This window comes from Camelina sativa, chromosome 17, assembly GCF_030686135.1.
Source record: "Camelina sativa cultivar CO46 ecotype springtype chromosome 17, ASM3068613v1".
In the NCBI taxonomy this organism is placed as follows: domain Eukaryota; kingdom Viridiplantae; phylum Streptophyta; class Magnoliopsida; order Brassicales; family Brassicaceae; genus Camelina; species Camelina sativa.
This window is the reverse complement of record NC_141896.1, coordinates 38,643,699-38,667,408: the sequence shown is the minus strand read 5'-3', so window position 1 is coordinate 38,667,408 and position 23,710 is coordinate 38,643,699. Positions and strand designations below refer to the sequence as shown.

The following is a 23,710-nucleotide window of genomic DNA, read 5'->3' as shown; positions in this document are numbered from 1 at the left end:
TCCAATTAGTTGGTAATGAACCTTTGGAATTGTGTGGTTTATGAAGTTCTATGTTGGAACTTCTTGCCTTATATAATGCTCTTCTAACAAAACAGTTTATGTTTTAACTAATTAAATATTATCTTCTTTTTTTTTTTTTGCTTTTGGAGCAAAGTTTTTTTAAATTTTAATCCATGGGATTATCTTTTGAGTTTGTTTGCTCGCTGGCCTGTCTTTTGTTGTTGAGCTCCTCGTTTGAGTGGAACTCTTAAACTTGAATCTATGTGAAACACAGGTTCGCCTGAAGAAATTAATCTGCAAGTGAGAGAGCTTCGACCTCTGAGAAGATGTTTATAAGGACATTTCAAGGTAATAAGACAAATAATATCATTCATCATCTGATGGCAAAGTCGGGCTCGTCGAGCAGCTTTCTTGCTTGTGAAGTTCCAACAACCTTTTCTCTGGGTTACACAGACCTGCACCAGTTACAGATTCACTCTTCAAAACTTATGATCAAATGGTTGTCTTAGTTTGTTATGATATTGAATTGCAAGACAGAACCGGTCAAGTGTTAATCATATTACTACTATTGAAACTGTAAGAAATAAAAAAAAACACAGAACCTGAGCATTTAGGGATGTCCCAAACAGCAACAGAGGAAGGCGAGCATTCTGGTTCGCAAAGGACGTGATGGTTCTCGTGGTTGACATTCATTGCCAGCATCCACGCACCTATTGTTACGTCCTCGTTGTTAAACATCCTGAAACTGCAGTTCCACACACAAATTTATTTATTTACTAAGCAAAACGGACACTATGATATTTTGTCAAGTTGTAACAACAGAACATGCCTGTTGTTCTTGAGGGCAACCAAACTTGCTACCACATCAGCAGAGAGAGCATAGATCGGGCCGTAAGCATGAAGAAAGTACTCTTTTCCCAGCAGATGAGACAATGGTTCATACCTGCAAAATTCCAATTTTGATCCCACCAGTTTTCAAGTATACATTAGTTCTCGGTTTTGTACTTCCCTTCTTCATGTCAAGATCTGCGTTTGAACTTTTTCATCCTTACCATTTAAGCTTAGGATCTGTGAAAACCGGACCTTTTTTCAAGCATCCTAGGTACGTCTGAGAGTGAGTCCGCTCTTTAACCAATAGCAGAGAGAGTCTATCTGGCCTCAAGTATATATCATCGTCAGCTTTGACATAGAAATCAGAATCATAAAGCGCGTAAGCAGCTTTGAAGAACGCCAAACTATAACAACAAATAATGAATAAAAACAACCACGGATTAGACTCTTTTGAATCATATTGATTGTGTTAACATAAGATCTGTGACTGTGAGAAAACAAAATCACTCTTACTAACGTTTTGTAAGGGAGCTTACTGTACTCCTCTTCGATATCTAGAAGTACAAAGTCATCATAGTTGCGATTTCTCTTCTAAGCTCAGCCATTTTCTCCTCGTTCTTCGTTTTCCCTATCATAAACCTGATAGCTAATCCTGTAGATTCTTCCAATCTGCATATAACAGTCTTACTCAATGAAAAAAGCAAACACATACACAACCAAATCGTGAAAGCATCCAAGATTCAATGTACTACAGCAAAACAAGAACCCTTAAGGTGACCAAACTCTAATTTCTTGAATCTGGTGAGACATTAAGGAATCAAAGTTCACTAATCAGCACCTGATCTTGATCAATGCATTAAGTAAGATCCTCATAAATCTCTTAAAACTCTCAGATTTGCTAATCCAAATCTAGATCAAACAAATTCTAAAGTAATGCAATGATTCCACAAACGTCCTGAAGCTATCAATTCAAACTCACAAGAAGTCAAGAACAATGATGGGAAGAGAATAAATAAATAAATAAATCAGTACCGTCGAAGTCCTTCGGGATCTGACGGCATCCAAGTCTTCCTAAGTGATCGTCTCCGGCCAGCAGATCCGAATCCGGTTTGAATACCAACGAATCCCATAACCTTATGCCTCTTCCCTTCGCCACCACCACCGCCAACAACGCCATTGTTACTCTTTCCGGTGACGTCCCAAACGACTCTCACCGTCTTCGGAGGAGTGTTCGTCAAGCAATTGCGACCGGTTAATCGGAGACCGGGTAAAAGAATCACGGCGATTCCAAACGTGAAACCGGCGATTCCGATAGCTAGGGAAGTTAATACGACAAGAGCCGTTGATCGGCGCGTGGCGAGTGATGAACGCGCGTGAAATAACTTACGAGGAGAATGCATTATGTGGTGTGTCAAGCAAGCTCGACCCTGTTTTGTTAATGGGCGTCACGGGTTTGTTTTTTTTTTTCCCTCCGATCCGGTGGATCCAATATTTCGGATCCGGTCACATATTTATACTTATTTAAGTTTCGTTAATTATTACTATGTTTTTGTTAAAGAGGATTGAGAATTTAGAGATAGGTTCTTAATTAATTCTTTTGAATTTTTTTGGAAGTTGTAAAAGATGTTGAACTTTTTAGTTGTTTTAATGTTACGGAAAAAGCATTTATAGCATTAACGCCAATTAGGCAAACGTTAATTTGACTAAATATATCGACAATTAAATGAATTAATCACATCTACACTTTATGATTTTTCTTTTTAGATTCAAACATAGATTAGCTAACCCAACAAATTTATAATCTTTTAAGAAAAAGAAAAAATATTTTTAGATACAAAACAAATCATTGGAATATCCATGAAAATCCGACATATATATGTCTTTTTCATATTATCTTTAAATCTTTAAATTTAATCATAGAATGTTGCTTCAATTCTAAGATTTAAGACACGAATCCACCTAACTCTAAGAGGGTGTATTGAAACAATGAGTTTGGAGGATTTGATGGGATTTAGTAAATTTGGAATTTCTGTAGATTTTAGGGAAGTTGATATGATTTATAGGAAAATTTTTTCAAATCCCACCTAAAACCATGAGATTTGGATTTCTGTATTTTTAACTAAACAAATCCTCTCAAATCCTCCAGAATCCCTAAAACTTATTAAAATCCAAATCCACAAACTGTTTTGAATAACAGTGGATTTTAAAGTAGATTTTTAAATCATCAGTTCAATAACAGTGGATTTCAGGAGAGTTTTTAAAATCCATGATTGAATAACATAGGATTTGTAACTTTTACACAAATTACTTAAAATATCAAGTTGAATACACCCCCCCCAAGACTATCCTCATCAGTAAACAATCCACATAGTTTCTTAAAAACAAAATAAATTAATATTTTAATTGTTTGATTATATTTAATTTTTTAAAGAAAGTTGAACCAGTAATAATGTAAGAAACGTTTCAAATTTTTTTTTGACGAAGAAACGTTTCTCTCCTCTCTCATAACTTTTCATAACTTTTTGATTTTTTTATGGAAAAAAGATTGCTAGCTACACGAAGTATACGAGAACGCATGGTCACACATGCCAAGTATAATATTGTACTCTCAACTACATGAAGTAGATGTATTGCATGACCACATGCATGAACTATATGACATCATGTGGTTAACACCATAAACATAAAATTCAGGTACACCGGTTAACTGACTCCGGCATTGACCAATATTGACCAAAAAATATTCCATTTTTTATGTATACTATTAAAAACCAAAAATATAAATTACTATATCAAATATTTTCTTTAATTTTTTTTAAAAATTAAGACATATTCTATATTATATAACTAAATATTTTGTTTACATCTTTAATGTATTTATTCTTATAATTAGTAATTTTAATTTTGAAGCTAAACTAATAGTGAAATAAAAATTATTAAAAATTATTTTGAATTCATATATATATATATATATTAATATTCTACAGTCAAATATATTGTTTTGCAAACTCAATTTTTTGGATCTTCTATATATTAAAAATAAATATTGTGTGTTTTTGTTGTTTACAGTCAAATATATTTCTTTTATTAAATAACAAAAATATTGTATTTAAATAAATCAAATAATAAGTTGATGTTTTTAATTGCAATATAAAAAAAGCTAACTATTAAAAGACTGGATGAATTAACAGATATATAATATATTTTTATATTGAAAAAATTAATAAAAGTGAAATGAAAAATCATTAATAATTTTTTCAGATATTAAAAATTTTATTTTACCATGAGTATATAACATTTTTCAATAATTCTAATGATTTTGATATGTATTGGGTTTGGTTCTAAGTATTTTTGTTGTAGAAATATTTTTTGTGGTTGAGAATATTAAATAGTATTGATTTATTTAAATAAATTAAGTAAGAAGTTGATGTTTCTAAATTAATAAAGTTAAAATAAATAGTTTTCTTATTTGATTTACTATAACAAGATTATCTGGTTTGAATTTATGTTTTTAATATCTTATGAATGATTTTTTATTTCAATTTTAGTTAAGTTTTGAAATTGAAAAAGATAACTATTATAAGACTAAATTAATGGAATTATATACAAGATATCTTTATTTTGGATCATATATGTTTTAAATTATAAAACACTATAAATGATTCCTAAATAATTCAACTAATTTTTTTTTGGTTTCTAATATTAAAAATAAAATAAAAATTGCATATTTTTATTGGTCAACATCGGTCAACGCCGGTCAATACTGAAACACTGGATTCTCATGAATGGTGTACCGGAATAAGATGGTTGTGATGTTGAGCACATGTCATCATATAGTTGGTATATGTGACCATGCAATATATATACTTTGTATAGTTGGCAATACATTTTTAAAGTTGGGATGTGTGGTCATGTATTAAACAATATTTCGTGTAGCTAAGTATCTTTTTTCTTTTTTTTTATTATAAAAGTTTCTAATAAGAAATACCAATAAAGATAGTCTAAGGCTATCTTTATAAGCATATCAGATGGGGTGTTTTTGGGCTTTTTTTTATTTGGAAAAAATTAGAAAGTGGGCTTAGATCCAAAAACTGATATTATTTGAGAACTGTTTTTGTGTTGTTCTTGTGTGACGTGTTCAATTTTAGTTGGGAAGATATTTTTGGTCGGTCGAGAGATTTCTCTTGTTTCTTGTTTCATCTTCTTCGGTATTGTCGATTCTCTCCATCCGCCGCTCGTCAACCCGATTCCGATACTCAGCCATCATAATCTTCTTCGTCTTCGTCGTTCACGTTCGAGAAAGAAAATGAGAAACCCGTCTTAGTGAAAGCTCCCAACACTCGCCGGAACAACGACTCAGATTCAGTGACGATGCCGACGTCTTTTATGACCGGTTCGATCGTTGGGAAGATGTTTTACAAGAAAGTGACGACGAGAGAAGCTGATGATGGGAATGGATGGACTGTGATGCTCGATTACAGTTTACTGCTTTAAGCTAGTGATCAGTAGTGGGTTTGATTGAATTTAGCTAGAATCCTTGTGATGACCATCTGATCTATTGTGTTCTTAAGTTAGTGTCCCTAATGTTTGATCGGTTTCTTGGTTTTGCCATCTGAGTTCTTATGTGTTCAATAGGTAGTGAACTCGATGAGTGGCAAATTTGATAGTGTTCTGAAGCTCTGATTTTGATGATGTTTAGCTAAAATTTCCTGTAATTTGGATCTGTTTGAATGTCTATTCAACATAAAGCTGAGAATTTGATGTTGTTTCTTGTTTGTATCCATGAACATCAATCAAATCGAATGTGTTCTTTAGAGTCCGTGATGTTTGATCCATGTCTATGTTTCGCTATTTTGAGTGCTAATGTGAAGAAACTGTTGAAACCACTCTAGAGGACCATGCAACTACTACTGCTAATGGAAGCAAAAGTCCAGAGATTGTTTCTGCAGTGTCAAGTCGACCTGCTGCTGCTACTAAAAAGAGACCAGTCGTCATTAGTTCGAATTTGATCAAGCCTACCGCGTCTTCTTCTTTACGGGTTTCGGGTTCTACGTCTGTCACAATCAGGAGAAATAGCACTGGATGAGTAACTGGTGGTGCATCTAAGGTTTTGCCTAAACAATTGAGTACTACTACTACTACTGCCTCACGTGGTGATCTTGTAAGGCGGTCACTTCCAGATTTGAGGAGGAGCTCTGCGTCTACCCTTTCTGCCAAGACTATATCTACTCGGAGTTTAAGTAAGCCAGAGTCTTCTTTTAGACCTGCCATGAGTGTCTCTGTGTCTTCGAAAAGAGCTCCTCCTGATTAGGCCAACAAGAACAAGAACAGAACATAGAAGGTGTTCTACCAGTTTCTGTCTCAGATTAGTACTAAGATTAGGCCAACAAGAACAAGAACAGAACATAGAAGGTCTTGTTCTGAAGAAAACATCAATTTGGAAGAGATACAAGAGATTAGAAGATCTCTATCTACTTCATCTTCTCCTCCATTGTTGTGTAAAGTAGCAAAGCTATGAACTTAACTGTGTGCAAGTTTGTTGAATTGGCTGAATCGATACCTGATGTTTCAAGGATTTGTCATGACGAATTATACAAAGCGATTGATGTCTTTCTCAAGGTAAGAAGCAATGTATTAATCTATGTATTAATTAAATAAAATGTTTGTCTTGTTTAATTAATTAAGTAATATGTTTGTTTGTTTTTTTAAAATTTTTTTATTTACAATGTTTTTTTTGTTTTATAAAAATATGGTATTGTATTATAAATTTTAGTAAAAGTTTTATAAGTTTACAATTAAAATGTTATTTTATAAATTTTTATAATTATAATATGTTTAAGAATATTAATAAACATTATATTATTAAATAGTATTAAACATTCTTAAAAATTTTATTAAACATTAATCTATGTATTTATTAAACATTCTTAAATTTCTATAAGAATATTATATTATTAAATATTAAGATTTTAAACATGTTCTCCCAATAACTAACTTTTTAACAAAAGTTCTTAACTGATCTTACATTATTTTCACAATATTTATACTCTAAGAACACCCTAAACTATCGAATAAAAAAAAAAATAAGAACACAATCTCCCTAAAAAGATGCCCTAAGATTTATTATCTTCAATCTCCAATTTCAAGACCGTAGCTTATGATTTATTTTCCCATACATCTAATATTTTTTAAAAATGTATTATGGAATTAATTATGTAGACATCAAAACGGCAACAACTGCATGAAAAAAACCGTTAACCGGGACGTTGTTCTCACCTTATCCAACTACACGCCGTTTTGATCGATGACGTGTAAAGATTAGTGGCTCATTGTCACTTTCAAACCAATCCGATTAATTTGATTTTTCTTTTTTAGATTCAAACATAGATTAGCTAACCCAAAGAAATTTAATCTTTTAAGTTAAAATAAAAAAATATTTAGATACAAAACATATCTATTGGAATATTCATGAAAATCCGACATACATATGTGTTAGGGCTAGAAACAACAATTAGAAGAATAAGTTTGTAAAATGAGATCTGGGCAGACTTTCGGTACAAATCGACTTAGAACTATGAAAAACAACGAACTGGACTTTTGTATTCACTTTTTCTATTGATTCGCTCTGAGCTTGATTACATGTGTTGTGTCCTTCACATTCATCTGCTATTTAAACTAAAATTCCTCGAAACCCTTCCTGAACGTCTCGCTGCAATCTCGGCTCCCCCATCCCGATTTCTTCTCCAGGTTGACTTCATCCTCCTGCTCGGGTTTTCCTCCATGGGCTCTTACTGGGCCTCTTTTCCTGGCCTGCGCGTACGCCCTAATGGGCTTATTTGGTGGGCCTTATGATCGTCGAAACCCAACACCAACAATTGCCCCCCAGCCTTTTAACCTATTTTTGGAGGGTTGAAAGGCGAATATCCAGAGAATCTTTCATGTCGTTTCGGTTTCGCGATCTTCCTCGGGGAAGGCTCAATGAATCTCGGCTTCCGAGATCTTCGTGATGATTACCCCTCTCTCCTAAGATCCAACGGTGGAGCCGAAAGGTTTGAACGGTTTAGATTAGAGGAGAGAGAGATTCGTGGGATTACAAAGAACGACGTCAATTATGACCTATAAGTCATAAATCACACGTTGCGTGAGTTCTAATATGTACTTGGGGTATACGGAACTCTCCTAGGCCGGCTTACGGACAGCGGGAAATGTTCCCCGGGCACTTAATTTGTGAACTCCGTAGAATTCACTAAAAATTTGCTATTTGGGGATGAAGTCCTTTGAGGTTTTCCAAATTGGGTAGTGAAATCTTATTTGCTTTCACGTGAGGTCGTGGGGTGCGGACTGTTAGCTAGAGCTGTGTTGACCTTGTTGTTTTTTTTTTTGTTTTTGATGAAGTGTTCGAAAAAGCTTGAAACGGTTGCAAGACAGTGCGAAATTCGCATGTGCTGTTTGGTGTCGTAGGTACGTTTATTTGTAGGCAATTTCGTCGCGCCGTTAGAAAGAGTTATTGTTTGTTGATTTGGTATATTTGGTAACGGTGCACCAGGTCATGGTAAAATTCGCGTTTTATTTGGAAAGATTTTGCGGAGCGGATCGAGTTGGGAAGGTGGCTGCGCTCAAGATATTGAGCTGCCTACGTACCCCGTAAGGAGATCAAGCCAGGTCGTAGTTCGATTATTATGGATACCTCTTAGAAGTATTTTTTGAGGTTCATGACGTTCCAAGGCCGGAGCTCGGCTTTACCGTTGCTCTCGTCTACGAGGCGATATACGCCATTGCGAACGACCTCGGTGATACGGAAAGGTCCTTCCCATTTGGTTCCCATTTTGCCGGCGTTCTTTTCTTTTTTGTGATCGAACATTCGACGGAGTACTCGGTCCCCGACGGTGAAATGCCGAGGTTGGGTCTTCGAGTTATAGAAGCGAGCGATGGCATTCTGGTAATTTTGAACTTGCACGTAGGCTTGTTCTCTCTTCTCGTCGATGACGTCGAGGTGATCGCGCAGCGCTTCGCTATTTTCCTCCTCATTCTCGGGGGAAACAGCTCGCCGAATACTGCCTATGGTAACTTCTGCCGGTATTACGGCCTCAATTCCGTAGGCTAAGGAGAACGCGGTCTCGCCCGTACTGCCACGCGGCGTAGTTCGGGTGGCCCACAATACTCCGGGGAGCTGAGCGTCCCAGCCTGACTTCGCGGCGCTCAGACGGCGCTTGAGGCTGTGCAGGATCAATTTGTTGGCTGCTTCGGCCTGCCCGTTTCCTTGGGGGTACCGGGGGGTAGACGGGGTTAGTCGTATACCCCATGTGTCGAAAAACTTTTGAACCACAGCGGACACCAAGTTCGTCCCGTTATCAGCCTGTTTTCAATAGTCGATCCACCTCGTCGTTCACTGCTTTCGCCCTTTCGGGGCCGAGCTTACGACGCTTCTGTTTTATGGGTTTGTAGGTGGGGTCGACGTTGAGCTGGTGAGACACGCTAATGTCGATTCCTTTCATGTCCGATGAGGACCAGGCGAAGGTGTTGTGATTCCGACCCATAAACTGGATCAGGTCGTTCCTTGTACTAGGTTTGAGATCGGCCCCGATTCCAACGCATCGTTCCGGGTGCCCTTCCATGATTGGGACCTGATCGACCTTGGTCATTACGGGTCCGCGCGAGGCGGGATCTGTGCGCTTAACGAGCTGTCTTGATTCCAGTTCGTCAGCGATCATTAATTGCTATTGGTCGGATTTTTTGATCAGATCGTAGCCGCTTCTGTAACACTGTCTTGAGGTTCGTTGGCTACCGTAGATGGTGGCAATTCCGCCCCGTGACGGGAACTTCACACATTGGTGGTACGTTGACGGGACCGCCTTCATCCCATACAATCAAGGTCTACCGAGGATAGCGTTGAAGGGGACGGGACGATCGACGACCACGAAGTCGACGAGACGTCGTACCCCACGGGCTTTCACTATGAGGGAAATGGTGCTCTTAGCTAAGGTCGTGTCGCCGGCGAACCCGGTGAGCGGGGTTTTGGCCCCTTTTAGCTCGGAATCAGGATAACCCATCCGCCAAAAGCATCGTAGAACAAGAGATCGACGGAGCTCCTGGTGTCGATCATTATTCTGGAGAGCTCGCATCCCCCGACATCTAACCTTACGATTAGAGCGTCGTCGTGGGGTTTATCCAGGTCCGTGGTTTCGCTTTCCCAAAACGTAATCTCGTAGTCCGGGTCCGAGCGGGGTTTCCGTTCACGATGATAACTATCGACCCTACGTTGGTAGGCCTTGATCGAATTAACTGAGTTACGACATAAGGAGGATCCTCCCGTGATGAAGTCGACTCTATGAGTCGGATTTGACTCTTTGAAACATCGGGAGATGAACGGGCGGAAGCTCGCGAGCCGCCGGGGAGCCGGAGGCGGGGTAAATACCGAGCCGGGGGAGGTACGGCAAAGAGAGAGTCCTTTGAACACCAGGTCAATGCGTTTCTTTGGGGCTGGAGGGGGGGAAGATCCCTCGGCCTCGTCGGTCCTTTCGCGCTTAGCTGCGGCTTCTTTGGTAGTGGCGTTGGCTTCTCTCGCCCTTTCTCCCTCTTTTTCGAGGTCGACTTCGCCGAGCTCTCCTGCTTCGTGCTTCCGCGCGAGGAGACGTCCCGTGGTTCTGCACTCTTCAGTCGAGTGTCCGCGTATTTTGTGATACTTGCAGAATTTCTCGGGATCGAAGTTCGGGTTTTTTGCTTTGGGTGCGGAGTCAACCGCAAAAGCATGCAAACCAGACTCAAACGGCTCCTTCCGGAGAGTCTTTTTGGGAGGATTGTACGGTGCTTTTGATGACTTATGGATCTCGGCCAGAACGGCCCGCTCCTCTTCTGCTCGGGCGAAATTAATCGACCTATGGAGTGCGTCGTCGAGCGACGGGGGTTGTCGAACGGTGAGCTCTTCGCGGAATTTTGAGGTGTACCATAAGCCATGCCGAAGGGCTGCCAGGACAACCTCGTCATTTAGGTTGGTTATCCTGGCTTTGGTTGACTTGAAGCGATTGATGTAATCGCGGAGCGGTTCGTCTTTTTCTTGGACGAGAAGCCAAAGGTCTGATTCGGTCACCTTAGCTTGGAAAAAGACTGAATACTGCTTCAAAAATGCCGAGGCGAGCTGATCGAAGCTGTCAATGGAGTTGGATTCCAAAGAGGCGAACCATTCCAACGCCGGTCCCACCAGGTTCTCGGCGAAGTAACGGCAGTAGCCGGCTTCACACTCGTCGTCGGTGAGATAAGCTTTTGTTATGGCTAATCTGAAAGCTCAGAGGTGCGCTCCCGGGTCCGTTATGCCCGCGTATTCGGGAAGGCGGAGCTTGCCCACGTCACGAAGGCGAACCTTCGCGATTCGGTCTGTGAACGGGGTACGCCTTGTTTCGGCGATCACGCGATCGATGTCTGGGGCTGCGCTTGTTGCCAGGTGCACCTTAGAGCGGATTTGGGCCATCTCGGCGCTTGCCTTATTCATGTACTTGGTTAGGAACTGCGCGCTGAATGCGCCGCTACTCGGAGGTCCGGGAAGACCGAGATCCTCGGTCGTTATTCCTCGTGATGCCCCATTTCTGAGTTCTCCTGTCGGGACTGGATCCAGTCTCACCGAGGAGCCCTCCAGAGCCCCCGAGGTGCGGAGGACCTGCCCTGCTGACCCGACGTCCCCGGATGGGGGATGCTCGTCACGTCGCGAGCTCGCGTTACCATTTAAGACTGACGAGCTCGGAGCTCCGTTGTTCTCTGACGGCGCGAAAACGGGTAACGTTCTGATCCCGGGCGGGGTAACGTGGACCGCCTCAAAGTCGAGACGAGTCCGGGGAAGCGCTCTTTCCGTGGGATTGGTTAAAGCTGTTCCCGAAGAGTACGCGGAATCCCGATAGGGTCCGAGATTTGCGCGAGAAGCGAGCTCTTGTTCATGCCGCTCGATTCTGTTCATGAGGGCCCGATTTGTCGCATCTTGACTTTGGGTCTTATCGATCAGAACGGCGAGCATTCCGCGAATCTCGGACAGATCGTTGCTGACGGGGGTCCCGGAGGAGACCACCGGCGCATGGTGCTGTCCGGGTCGGTTCGTTCCGTTATTCTCTGAACGAGTCCATACTCGGGACTGATTCCTGTTTCCTGTCAAGATCGCGGGGGCCGTGGGAACAACCCCGACGGTAACCCCTGGGTTTGTACTACCGAGATTCTGAGTTTGGGCGGGTCTGTGATGAGTGAGACCCTAACCTCGCAAAATACTTTGGTTCGGTGCTTGACTGTCGTCAAGTGATGAGCCTGTCCCGGGTCTGACTAGATCTGTAACCTCGTTATCGGACTGGGCTGACGCGGGTGCACCCTGGGAAGGTGCACTGATGGAGGTGGATCCGTGGACTGCCGCTGGTGGAGCAGTCTCTGAGATGATTGTGTTAGCGGTGGATGGATCCATTTCGCTGGAGTTCAAAGCAGTCGATTTTTGAGAATAGAAAGACCTAAGTCCCCACAGGCGGCGCCAAGTTGTTGGGGCTAGAAACAACAATTAGAAGAATAAGTTTGTAAAATGAGATCTGGGCAGACTTTCGGTACAAATCGACTTAGAACTATGACAAACAACGAACTGGACTTTTGTATTCACTTTTTCTATTGATTCGCTCTGAGCTTGATTACATGTGTTGTGTCCTTCACATTCATCTGCTATTTAAACTAAAATTCCTCGAAACCCTTCCTGAACGTCTCGCTGCAATCTCGGCTCCCCCATCCCGATTTCTTCTCCAGATTGACTTCATCCTCCTACTCGGGTTTTCCTCCATGGGCTCTTACTGGGCCTCTTTTCCTGACGTGCGCGTACGCCCTAATGGGCTTATTTGGTGGGCCTTATGATCGTCGAAACCCAACACCAACAATATGTTTTTTATTAAAGTTTATTAAGACACGAAGCCACCTAACTCTTAAGATTTATTATCTTCATCTACATTTTTAAGACCGTAGCTTATGAGATTTATTTTCTCATACATCTATTTTAAAAAAAACAAATTATGGAATTATTTTATGTAGACATCAAAACGGCAACAACTGCATGAACAAAACCGTTAACCGGGACGTTGTTCTCACCTTATCCAACTACACGCCGTTTTGATCGATGACGTGTAAAGATTAGTGGCTCATTGTCACTTTCAAACCAATACGATTAAGACACGTCATGATAAAGCCCGTCTCATCTCAGTGCTTCTCTTTCATCAAAGTTAAACGAAAAAAAAAAACGTCAATGGCGTCGTCGTCGTTGTTGTGTCATCATCGTTATTTTAACCCAATCACTCTCACTCCCTTGACTAACACTAATAAACTCCGTCACTCTTCTTCCTCTGAATCTTCCAGACGAACCTCTCTTCGTATAAATCGACGATCCTTCTCTATCTCTGCAACTATGGCTTCATCTACTACTAAGAAGGTAATCCTTATCACTACTATGAACCCTACTCGATCCTTGCTATAATTTCTCTTGATTGATCCGATGTTTCTTAATTAGGTTTTGATTCCCGTTGCGCATGGTACGGAGCCGTTTGAAGCGGTGGTGATGATCGATGTCCTGCGGCGAGGTGGGGCCGATGTAACGGTGGCGTCCGTCGAGAATCAGGTCGGCGTTGACGCATGCCATGGCATCAAGATGGTCGCCGATACTCTTCTCTCTGAGATTACTGACTCCGTTTTCGACCTTATCATGCTCCCGGTACGTCTATGAGATCACTCCAGATTTAGTATATAATTTGCAGAATTGAAACTCTGTTGGAGATCATTGCTATGCAATTTGATGTATTTGATTGCTTATGTTCTTTGTGATTGGTTAAGGGAGGACTTCCCGGTGGTGAGACTCTTAAGAACTGTAAACCTTTAGAGAATATGGTGAAGAAGCAAGATACTGATGGACGACTTAACGCTGCTATCTGTTGTGCGCCTGCATTGGCCTTTGGTACTTGGGGTCTATTAGAGGGTAAAAAGGTATGTTTGTAGTTGATCAGTTTTCTAGAAGTTTTCTTTCTTTTGAGTTTGTAATTTGGTTTTGTAAATCATGTATGTTCCTTGCAGGCAACATGTTACCCGGTTTTTATGGAGAAACTAGCAACTTGTGCTACAGCTGTTGAGTCAAGAGTTGAAATTGATGGGAAGATAGTGACTAGTAGAGGGCCTGGAACCACCATGGAGTTCTCTGTCACGCTTGTGGATCAAATTCTTGGGAAAGAGAAAGCTGTTGAAGTCTCAGGCCCCTTGGTATGTCTTGTCCCTGATTCTTCTATTTGATCCCCCAAATTATTGACCGTAGGGACCAATTTCTTTTGAGAAGATGGCTCTCCGCACAAAAAGATAGATTAAGTAGCTGCACTTATTTAATAGTAGCATAGTGTTTATTACATGGTAACCTCTTAGTCTCTCTTCTTTCCCTTTGCATATCAGGTGATGCGTCCCAACCCTGGTGATGAGTATACTATTACTGAGCTTAACCAAGTCAACTGGTCATTTGACGGTACCCCACAGGTAACTTTCAATTGCCTGTCCACTTGGGTTTATACCCTTAACATTTGTAGATGATTTCTGTCTGATGGTTAATTAAATTTGTAATGTGAGAGATAATTTGGCTAAATTGTCCACACTGGCTTTGTTGAGCTCATGTATCTGTCTGTCTTAATTAATGGTTCTTCTTTTCAGATTCTCATACCCATTGCAAATGGCTCGGAGGAAATGGAAGCTGTTGCTATCATTGATGTCCTGAGGCGGGCAAAAGCAAATGTCGTCGTTGCTGCACTTGGTAGCAGTTTGGAAGTGGTCGCATCTCGTAAGGTCAAGTTAGTGGCAGATGTACTTCTCGATGAGGCTGAAAAGAATTCCTACGATCTGATTGTGTTACCTGTGAGTGCTAACTCCTTCAACTGCCGAAAGTTTATAGTTTCAAAATTTATTGACAAGCCAGCATGATGAGCTTCTCTTTCAATTCACAGGGTGGTCTCGGTGGTGCTGAAGCATTTGCAAGTTCGGAGAAGCTAGTGAGTATGTTAAAGAAGCAGGCGGAATCAAACAAACCATACGGAGCCATTTGTGCCTCTCCTGCTCTGGTGTTTGAGCCACATGGTTTACTCAAGGTACAAACAAAGCGAGAGAGACTTCACGATAGCTTACACATTATAGAGACTCAGATGCGTAGGATCGTTACTACATTTCCGATGCCATGGAATTATCTGTAATCAATATATTATTTTCACTCTTAAAACTATGGGAAGAGTCACAAGTTTATGAATGTTTGTACAGGGTAAGAAGGCAACAGCGTTCCCAGCAATGTGCAGCAAACTGTCGGACCAGAGTCACATCGAGCATAGAGTCTTGGTTGATGGCAATCTCATAACGAGCAGGGGTCCAGGAACATCATTGGAGTTTGCACTTGCAATTGTAGAAAAGTTTTACGGGCGCGAGAAAGGACTTCAGCTCGCAAAGGCAACACTTGTGTAAACTCATGAGTATCTTAGGTAAGAGTGACTTTAATAAGAAAGAAAGAAGTCTTTAGTATCAAACTATTAATGAGTGAACCTATGTTGTGGTGAGCTTTGCACCGAGTCTGATGCTTAATAATGTCTTATAAATAAACGAAGTTACTCAGTACATCAGAATGTGTTTTTGTTTTCTTTACATTGCGAATTTTAGACTATAAGAAGGTGCGGACCAAAAAGAAAGAATATGAGAAAGTAAAATTTTCTTTTAAAATTACAAAACAAATTGAATTATATCTGCAGATCATTGTTATTAACCTAGCTTCTTGTTCTGTAACATCTGTACCATAAGATGAAGAATCCAAGGACTCTGTACCCGATGATGAAACTTGCCATGATACCAAGATTGCTCCATTTCTGAGACTCCTTGAGGTCTTGCTGTATTAAGAACACGTCTCCTCGATACTCGTTGATCATCAGGCATTCAAATGGATACTTGAAGAGGCTGAGATAATGCATGAACTCCCAGTAAACCGGGATCCTTTCCTTTGCGATGAAATACCCAGAAAAGAGGAAGAAAGATCCCATGAGACCTGAGATTACTGATGTCCCCATTATGAAATTTGGGACAAGAGCACTGAAACATGCAACAAAAGAGTTTGACATCAGAAGAACAATCCATATCACCAATGAGAAGTAGAAGAACCCGTCTAGCTCTCTTCTGAGACCAACCAGCCAATAAACCGGAGTAGCAAAGAGCATGCTTATGATCAACAGGAAGGGAATGAAGATAAGAGTATCTGCCAAAACGTAAGACAAAACTCTGTAAGCTCGTCTCGATGTCTCTCTCATTAGTATTCTCCGGTCTTGCAAGAAAATTGGAAGTCCCTCTGTTGTAGAAGATAGCAAGAAAGTGAGGGTAAAGGCGAAGAACCCGGTTCGCAAGACTTTCGCTTCTTGCTTTTGATTTCCCACGTTCAAGTAAATTGAACCGAGTATAAGACCCGCAATGGAGGCTTGTAAAGCTCTGGTTCTGAACAATTGCTTGGTTCTGAAGATGTTCTTGCAAGATCTTTGCCCAAGTATCTGCACTTCCTCTAACATTGAGTTGCTGTGAGAATCAGATTGTTGAAACTCTCCTCCTGCATTAATATAGCAACTCTTCCATGTTTTGCTATGACCATAACATGAGATTTCTCTGCAACTCTGAGTTCTGATCGGTTCAAGACTCCCTGCAATATCTATTGCATACTCCAAGACATTTACACGCCGCGGTATCTGGTGACCGGAGAACTTAATCTTCTGGTGAAGGCTATTAACCGATCCGTTTTGAACAACCACCCCATTAGAGAGCAACACTATCCGGTCTATCAGCTCAAGTATGCGAAAGCCAGGCTGGTGAATCGTCAGAACAATGGTTTTACCTTGTTTAACCGTCATATCTTTGAGAAGCATCACAACCTGAAGAGCGGAGGCTGAATCCAAACCAGAGGTTGGCTCATCAATCAATATAACATTTGGATCATGAACAAGTTCAACTCCAATAGAAACCCTTCTTCTCTCTCCTCCAGAGATTCCAGATCGTGTTCCTTGACTGATCCTTGACTCCGCAACATGTTCAAGACCGAGTTCTTGAATCAGCCTCTTCACCTTGGCAGCTGCATCTTTCCTGTTAGTCTTCAGCCTAAGGAGCGCACTGTACATCAGTGTTTCTTGCACTGTAAGAAACGGAAACAGAGCATCTTCTTGTGGCACAAACCCTGAAACCCTCCTGTACTCAGGACCATCCATAGGCCTACCATTGACAAGCACCTGCCCTGAAACTTTCCCATGAGAAACTTTTCCAGCGAGAATCTCTAGCAACGTGGTTTTTCCAGCCCCACTAGGACCGGCGATGGCAGTGATCTCTGCGGATCTTGCATCACAAGAAACATCCTTCAAGATAACTTTTTCTTCCTTCTCACTCAACAAACCACATAAATTAGAAAGCTTTGGAGTGTTTCCGCCTAATCGATATGATAGATTATTGGTTTCTAGCCTATATGAGATTTTCCGGCCACCGGTAATAGGAGCTTTCACCGGTAATTCCATCTAAGAAAGAACGAGGGGAAAAGAAAGCATCAAACTTTGATTAAGAAGATAGAGATATTAAAAAAACTGAGCAAAGAGTGTGAGATTAAGTGAAGAATAAATGGTAGAGAAGATGAACTAACACACCAAACTTTAAGGAACCTCTCAGCTTATATTTATTCAAACAATCAAAAGCTTGAAGACTTTAATAAGCTTTCTCTCATTGCCTTCCATGAATACCGAAAAAGCATTTGACTATATAACTAAAAATCAAAGATATTTATAATTCCAAGCTTTAAAACTGTATACTAATTTTGTATGACCAAATAATAATGCAATATTTTCTCTTAATAAATTACTGTCCTTAAATAATGTATTGATACACTCAGATGAATTGTAATGAAATTGGTTGACCAAAAAAAATATTATAAGAAATTAAAATATTTTGTATCTTTCTTATATTGGGTTTAAGAATTGTGAAGAGGTACAAGAAAAAAGCAAAAAGAAAAAAAAAATTAGTTAGAAAGAGATTGGTTTCTTATGGAGATATCTAAATTTGGGTGAGCTGAAAAGTTGACCGTGAAATGTGTTTGCCTTGTTGGTGAACTTGTTTTATCTAATTTATTAATTTTTTTTTCTACCCAGTTTGGTGGTTATATGGAGTACGTAGTATCATCACCTACAAAACTAATTAACGTGTTTCGAACTCCTGTGCCATTTTGAGGTTTAGCGTTCAGGAAATAAGGATTGAATACTCTCCTAAGAAACCAATTTGCTAGCTAATTTGATTATTTTGAGAAAAAATGTTTGCTTGTTAAACACACTATGAAAGGTATATGTTGCTTCTTCGGTTTGTTCGGATTGGTTCGGATCGAACATTTTGCTTCTTTGGTTTGTTTGGATCAGTATTTCTGAATGTACCGAAAATTCAAACAAGAGCCAATAAACGGGTATGCAAACTTATAACCAGCAGGGCCACATGGATCGACCATACTAGATAAAAAACCAGTCAAACAACCGAACCCTAAGTAAGAGTTCTTCTACCCTAGAAAATTAGAAATAAACACAAATGGGTCTTGTTAACGTATGGCCCATCATGTGTATTAGTTTATTACACACACAACTCATGTCGTTTCTTATGAAAACGTATCAGTCCCACATCGGTTAGAACTGTAGGAATGATTGAAGAAGCAGAGTATAAGAGAAGATGTAGACCCACTTAGAAAAGTACTTACCTGGACGGGGTCAACTCTTGATCAAGAAGAGGAGTGGCCTAAGCTAGTGACCTCCATTGCACATAAAGGAGGGGTGCTTAGCTTAAGGTCTCCCCAAGTGGGAGAGCCTGCGTCATTATTTGTGGTAGAGGAGGCCTGCGTTCGCGCGGCCTCTACCATTCTCAGTCTTAATCATACTTTGTACTTCTTTCTTTAATTTGACAACACTCTTAGGAATGTTAACTTTTGGAAATCCATATTTAGTAGTACTTTGGACAGAGTCCCACATCGGAAGTATACATCAAGTTGATATGTTCTGTTTTGGTATAAAAGAAAGAGGCATTTGTTGAAAGAAACTTATCTTTGCGCTTGGGGCAATGACGCAGCTAGTGAGGTTCTAACCGAGGCGCGTCTATTGCTGGTTGAAAACTATTTCCAAACCCCCTCTTAAGTGTAAAAGCCTTTGAGAATTTTTGGAAGGGTTCCCTTCAGGGTAAAGCCCTACAATTTTCAGTTTAAATCTTTTTTAACTCAACTCATGGCATCTGTTTCTTTGTCTTACCTAATTGTTAATAGCAAAACAAACGTTTTGTGTGGTGGTTAACACTGTTTCAACCCATTGATCAGATTATATGTATGTAAATAATGATCACATTACATCATATTCTCAAAACAAATGTTCATCATACATGATATGTTATGAAACCAAACTTTGTTTTGCATATTAAAATACTGTATGACCTCTGTTTTAATTCTTTGGTCATGTTTGCCTCAGCAATGATCAATTTGCTGGTGTTGATTCTCTTACGCTGTCCACAAAGAACAAGAATGGGATCAATCATCTGGATGTTCCGGTTTTTGTTGAACCTGTCATCAATGATCCGAGAGTAATGGGAGTGAATCACTGATCATCTTTCACCCGGAAAGAGACAAGTTCAACTTTTCAGCTGGAGATCCAGATCTTGTTCATTTCCCCGGTAATGTTAACAACACAATTCACTCACTTTCAGCTATATAGGAGTATATATCCTGAAGTTCAAAATTTCAGGTGGTGATTCTCAATTTTTAGTAACGTTTTCTGTGGAAGTCACTGATGAGTTTCTGCTGACAAACTTACCGTCGGAGCTTATAAACTCAACAAAGCTGAAGTTCAAAAAACATGTTCCAATGGCAGCCAATTCAGACATACGCCGCCATCTCTAAACATGTGAATGTCAAAGCCAGTGAGATCAGGTTTCGCGGAACTATAAAGCAATGCAACGACCTCATACAACAGCTGCTTCATCATGTAAAATCAAATGCTCAATCTTTCAATTAGATGTGTTTGGTTTCTCATGTGTGTACATTGATCACCATATAACTTCTGTAGGGAGGGGATAATGGTGCGGTTTTGACCCTGAAACTGAGTGACATGGGGAACTACGGGTGCTACCTTGACTGCACCGAGAGAATTTCACTGCCTTTACACGCAGAGGCTCACGTAAACCTCATCAGAAAGAGACCATTGAGTTCCCTTACAGCTCAGCTCACGGTACGTGAATGATGATATTAATAGTTTTAGACCGTTTGAGGTAGAGAATGGTAGAAGTTGATGAAACTGAGCCATCATGATTACAAACAAATCTCCTGAAGAAATCTCATGGAATGGGCAAAAGAGATGCATTAACAAGAAAACCAGAGATTTCTGTTAAGACACAGTCATGCTTCTTGCTATAAATGCTCATTGAATCTATAATATTCACCTTTTTGGTTTGCTTCCAAATTTAATATCAGATAAGATTATACAAGTTGATTTAAAGATAATAATTCCTATTTTGATCTGAGAAGATTAATGAAAAGAATTGAATTTGAAATAAACCACAAATACAACAAATCATAAAAACAAAACACAAATGTTATATTACATAAACCAATTATCGAGGGAGCTTTCAAAATTAGTATTGAAATCAATGAGTTGATCAATATCCAGCTCTTGATCCAGATCCAAGTTTACTTCAGTAATAGAGTTGTTGTTGTCCGTAACGCAGAAGCTTTCACAGAGCGAGAAGATCTGATCTTGTTCTTCAGTGATGTCGTTTGTATCTGCAGGTAGATCATCAGTGAAGACCGTATCCGCTATGAGAGAATCATCATCTGGACAAGTGGACTGATCATCGATAACATCAGGAGGAGGGATGCAACAAATTATTGGAGTAGTACAAATAGATTGAAGATGATTTAGGGTTTGATCCGGCTCTTGAGTTGCGCCGTCTAAGATAAAACCGCTCTTCTCGAAAGCTTGATTATTATTATTAACGAAAGAAGCTTCATCCGCACGCAATTCCTTGAGATTAACCAACAACGCCCACATGGAATCAATTGCGTCACTAATCTCTCGCGGATTCTCCGATCTGATAAGCCTCTCGTTGTTCCACCAAAACCCTTGTAGGACCGCGAAAATCCAAATATGAGATAACGATTATAACACCTATGTAAAACGATAGAAGAAAGGAGTAGAAGTAGATTCTCGAATCTCTTTCCTTAACCCAAAGTAGCTCCCGCAGTGTGGCGGTTTAGTGAGTACATGGATCCCAGGATACAACCGAGACGAGACCGTGTCACAACACTTGACTACGGACTCAAACGAACGTTGGCGCAAACGATACACTCTTGACGATAACACTTACGTTTTTGTAGTGAGAGAAAAAGGAGTGAGAGAGAGTTGGATTTTGTTTCAGAGTGTTTTGCTTCTCCGCAAGCGTAAAAATAATGAAACGAGAGAGCTATGTATTTATATGGAGAGGAGGACGAGATGCTCTCCACAAAATCTGGGCTCGTGGACTGATATCTCGGGAAGTTGAGGAGTGGAGAGATGCGATCGAAGTCTCACACGTTTGCGAGATCTCCGACGCGACTTATTCTTCCGTTTGAGTTGATAAGGCTTCGACTTTGTTTGTTTTAAACACAACAAACTCGATTTGACTTTGCAAATAAAAATTTTGAATATTATAAGCAACATACGTAACATGAAATGTAATATAAGTTGCAAATAAATTTACTCCAAAATATTAAACCAAGTCCGGTCCATGCAACGTAATTTCCTCATCCCATAATACTAGTTATAAGCTTTCAAGCTAACCACTTTGGAGATTAATTTCTCATTCATTATAACTTCGCTTTTGACAAGTAACTTCGCTTTTGACAAGGAATCCAAAGAGTCCTTAAACCGGTCATTCCGATAACGGACGTCACCGGAAAAGTCACCGGAAAGTTGGCTAAAGCCATGTTGTCAAAAGTGTAGTTCCAACAACCCTAACCCTAGATCCTTACGAGTCAAGCAGATACCAACGTCCTCCCTCATCGCTTTGTCATCCTCGGGATTAGGAACGGGAACAGGACGTTGTCCCGAGAGAAAAGCAGAGACAACGCCATCGATGGAGGAGTGACCGAAGGAGTAGAAGGAGACGTTGGATTCGGAAGAAGGAGGAGTCGCTAAGATAGCGATTTGTGCGCCGGAGAGAAGACAAAGCTGAGAAGCTTTACTGAAGAGTCCGACGTTTGACACAGATAGGTCCTAGCGAGGTCTTCTTCATGATCTTCTTAATCTCAATCTTCGTCTTCATTCCTCCTTTCTTCACCATTGTTTTCTGTGATTAGAGAGTTTCTAGTCAGAGAGAGAGAGAGAGTTTTTTTTGTTCGTAATAATGATTTCCTAATTCTAATTGGTAATAAGGAAAAGGAAATTTCCTTAACCCTCACATCAAAAAAACTATTTCTACTGAGCCAAAGGATTTAACTTCAATTTTTTTCGGTTTACATGATTAATTTACTAAACCAAATTAAACCATTGCTACGTCGGTTCAAGTAACGGAATCATTCTAGCGGCGAGAGAGAGAGAGGGGGAAGAGGGCGTGCCGTAACGAGAAGGCGGCGCCTGAGATTCTAATGGTGTCAAATTCGGAAACGGAGGATCATCGGTGGATTACGAGACTATGATGTCTCAACATCGTACGTTGAGCTATTGAAAAGGGCGTGGCGTAGCGAGAAAGCGGCGCCAGAGATTCTTCAGTACGAAGGAGCTCTTGTTTAAAGAGCCAAAGAACATATCGAATTAATGGTAAAAATCTCTAAAACCCTAATTTTTGTTTGTTAGTGTTGGGGATTTTTGAGTTTTGAAATTGTTTGTAATATCAACTGCAGGAAGAAACAATTGAGGATTATGTGGAAAATGGTAAAGACCCTTTGGTGGTGTCTCTTTTATCACATGGATTTGGATAGAACCCAGTTTCTACTCAGATTATATCTCAGGGTTAGGCTCCTCAAGGTCTGTGTTGTTTGTCTTTTGTCCATCCTATCTTCTATTTCCACGAGTCTCAGATTAGTTGATTTTTTTAAGTGTCAATTGTAGTACAGGAATGTTGCGTAATAGACTTTGATTTTTGACTGTAAGAGATTTATATTTGCAACGGATTTATTCCTTAAGACTTTGCTTTTGATCATTTCTTCCTAGGAAGAGGTTAGTGATATTTGGAATGGAATGTTTGCTTGACAGTTAGTTAATACACTTCTCTTTTGCTTGATGGTAGTACTACCAGTACCAGGTGTTAGCTGTTGATCATAGTGTTAGCTGTTGTACAAATATGTTTGCTGTAAAGAAAAAGTTCTTGCCTTATATGTATCTCCAATGGTTTTCATTTGATTGTTGCAGATAGAGAAGTTTTTGTTCCACAACCTCAAGTCAGAAGAAGCTGAAAGACGGCTGTCTGAGCAAGAGAAGCTAAGTGTGGGGTTTTAACTTTTTTTTTGCCTTTACTTACTTTTGGCAGAGGAGAGAGCCCCAAGATTGTAAAAGGAGCAATCGAATCTGGCCAAATTGACTTGATCTGAACTCAAACATAGCATAAGTTTTGGGTGGTGCTGCTACCTTTTGTAGTTCTGTTCAATGTTTATGATTTTGAGTTGTATAGTGAAATTTTATGGTGTATGAGTTTCCTTATGTCCTGATAGAAACTTGTCACAGCTCGTGCGTTGTTTATCGTCATCAATCTTCTTAGAATGTTTACCAAGTGTCCCAATACAATCTTCTTAAATCAAGGAACCATCTTTTGCGTCATCCATCTTCTCTACACTCTCTACAACCATTCTGCGACCTTACAA

General features: G+C 40.1%; 1 protein-coding gene, 1 non-coding gene and 5 pseudogenes across 6 annotated transcripts; 4 read left to right on the top strand and 3 right to left on the bottom strand.

The window, feature by feature from the left end:
* Positions 1–213: 213 nt before the first annotated feature.
* Positions 214–2,343, bottom strand: LOC104758676 (putative beta-1,3-galactosyltransferase 14; annotated as a pseudogene). The gene is made up of 6 exons (XR_015586505.1): positions 1,864–2,343; positions 1,349–1,500; positions 1,053–1,235; positions 830–943; positions 603–745; positions 214–455 (listed from the first exon to the last, which is right to left on the bottom strand). The product of XR_015586505.1 is annotated as a putative beta-1,3-galactosyltransferase 14 (transcript).
* A 10,694-nt stretch (positions 2,344–13,037) lies between these two features.
* Positions 13,038–17,349, top strand: LOC104758673 (protein DJ-1 homolog B). Of its 2 annotated transcripts, XM_087494577.1 has the most exons (9): positions 13,038–13,264; positions 13,343–13,543; positions 13,663–13,812; positions 13,900–14,082; positions 14,266–14,346; positions 14,518–14,718; positions 14,808–14,948; positions 15,115–15,329; positions 15,643–17,349. In XM_087494577.1, exons 1-8 carry the CDS (start codon positions 13,082–13,084, stop codon positions 15,310–15,312), a joined length of 1,338 nt encoding a protein of 445 aa, XP_087350703.1. In that variant the 5' UTR covers positions 13,038–13,081; the 3' UTR covers positions 15,313–15,329; positions 15,643–17,349. The 2 variants fall into 2 exon arrangements, with proteins under 2 accessions (XP_087350703.1, XP_010479882.3); XM_010481580.3 differs by lacking the exon at positions 15,643–17,349 and having other exon boundaries at positions 15,115–15,462.
* Positions 15,418–17,381, bottom strand: LOC104758674 (ABC transporter G family member 10 pseudogene; annotated as a pseudogene). The gene has a single exon (XR_015586504.1). The product of XR_015586504.1 is annotated as an ABC transporter G family member 10 pseudogene (transcript).
* Positions 17,382–18,587: 1,206 nt separating this feature from the next.
* On the top strand, positions 18,588–18,751 carry LOC147924876 (U1 spliceosomal RNA). The gene has a single exon (XR_015587841.1). It is a non-coding gene; the product is annotated as a U1 spliceosomal RNA (small nuclear RNA).
* A 182-nt stretch (positions 18,752–18,933) lies between these two features.
* On the top strand, positions 18,934–19,075 carry LOC147924875 (U4 spliceosomal RNA; annotated as a pseudogene).
* Positions 19,076–20,474: 1,399 nt separating this feature from the next.
* LOC104760008 (agamous-like MADS-box protein AGL62) lies at positions 20,475–22,209 on the bottom strand (annotated as a pseudogene).
* A 290-nt stretch (positions 22,210–22,499) lies between these two features.
* LOC104760007 (DNA replication complex GINS protein SLD5 pseudogene) lies at positions 22,500–23,576 on the top strand (annotated as a pseudogene). The gene is made up of 3 exons (XR_015585661.1): positions 22,500–22,670; positions 22,754–22,877; positions 23,262–23,576. The product of XR_015585661.1 is annotated as a DNA replication complex GINS protein SLD5 pseudogene (transcript).
* Positions 23,577–23,710: the final 134 nt, after the last annotated feature.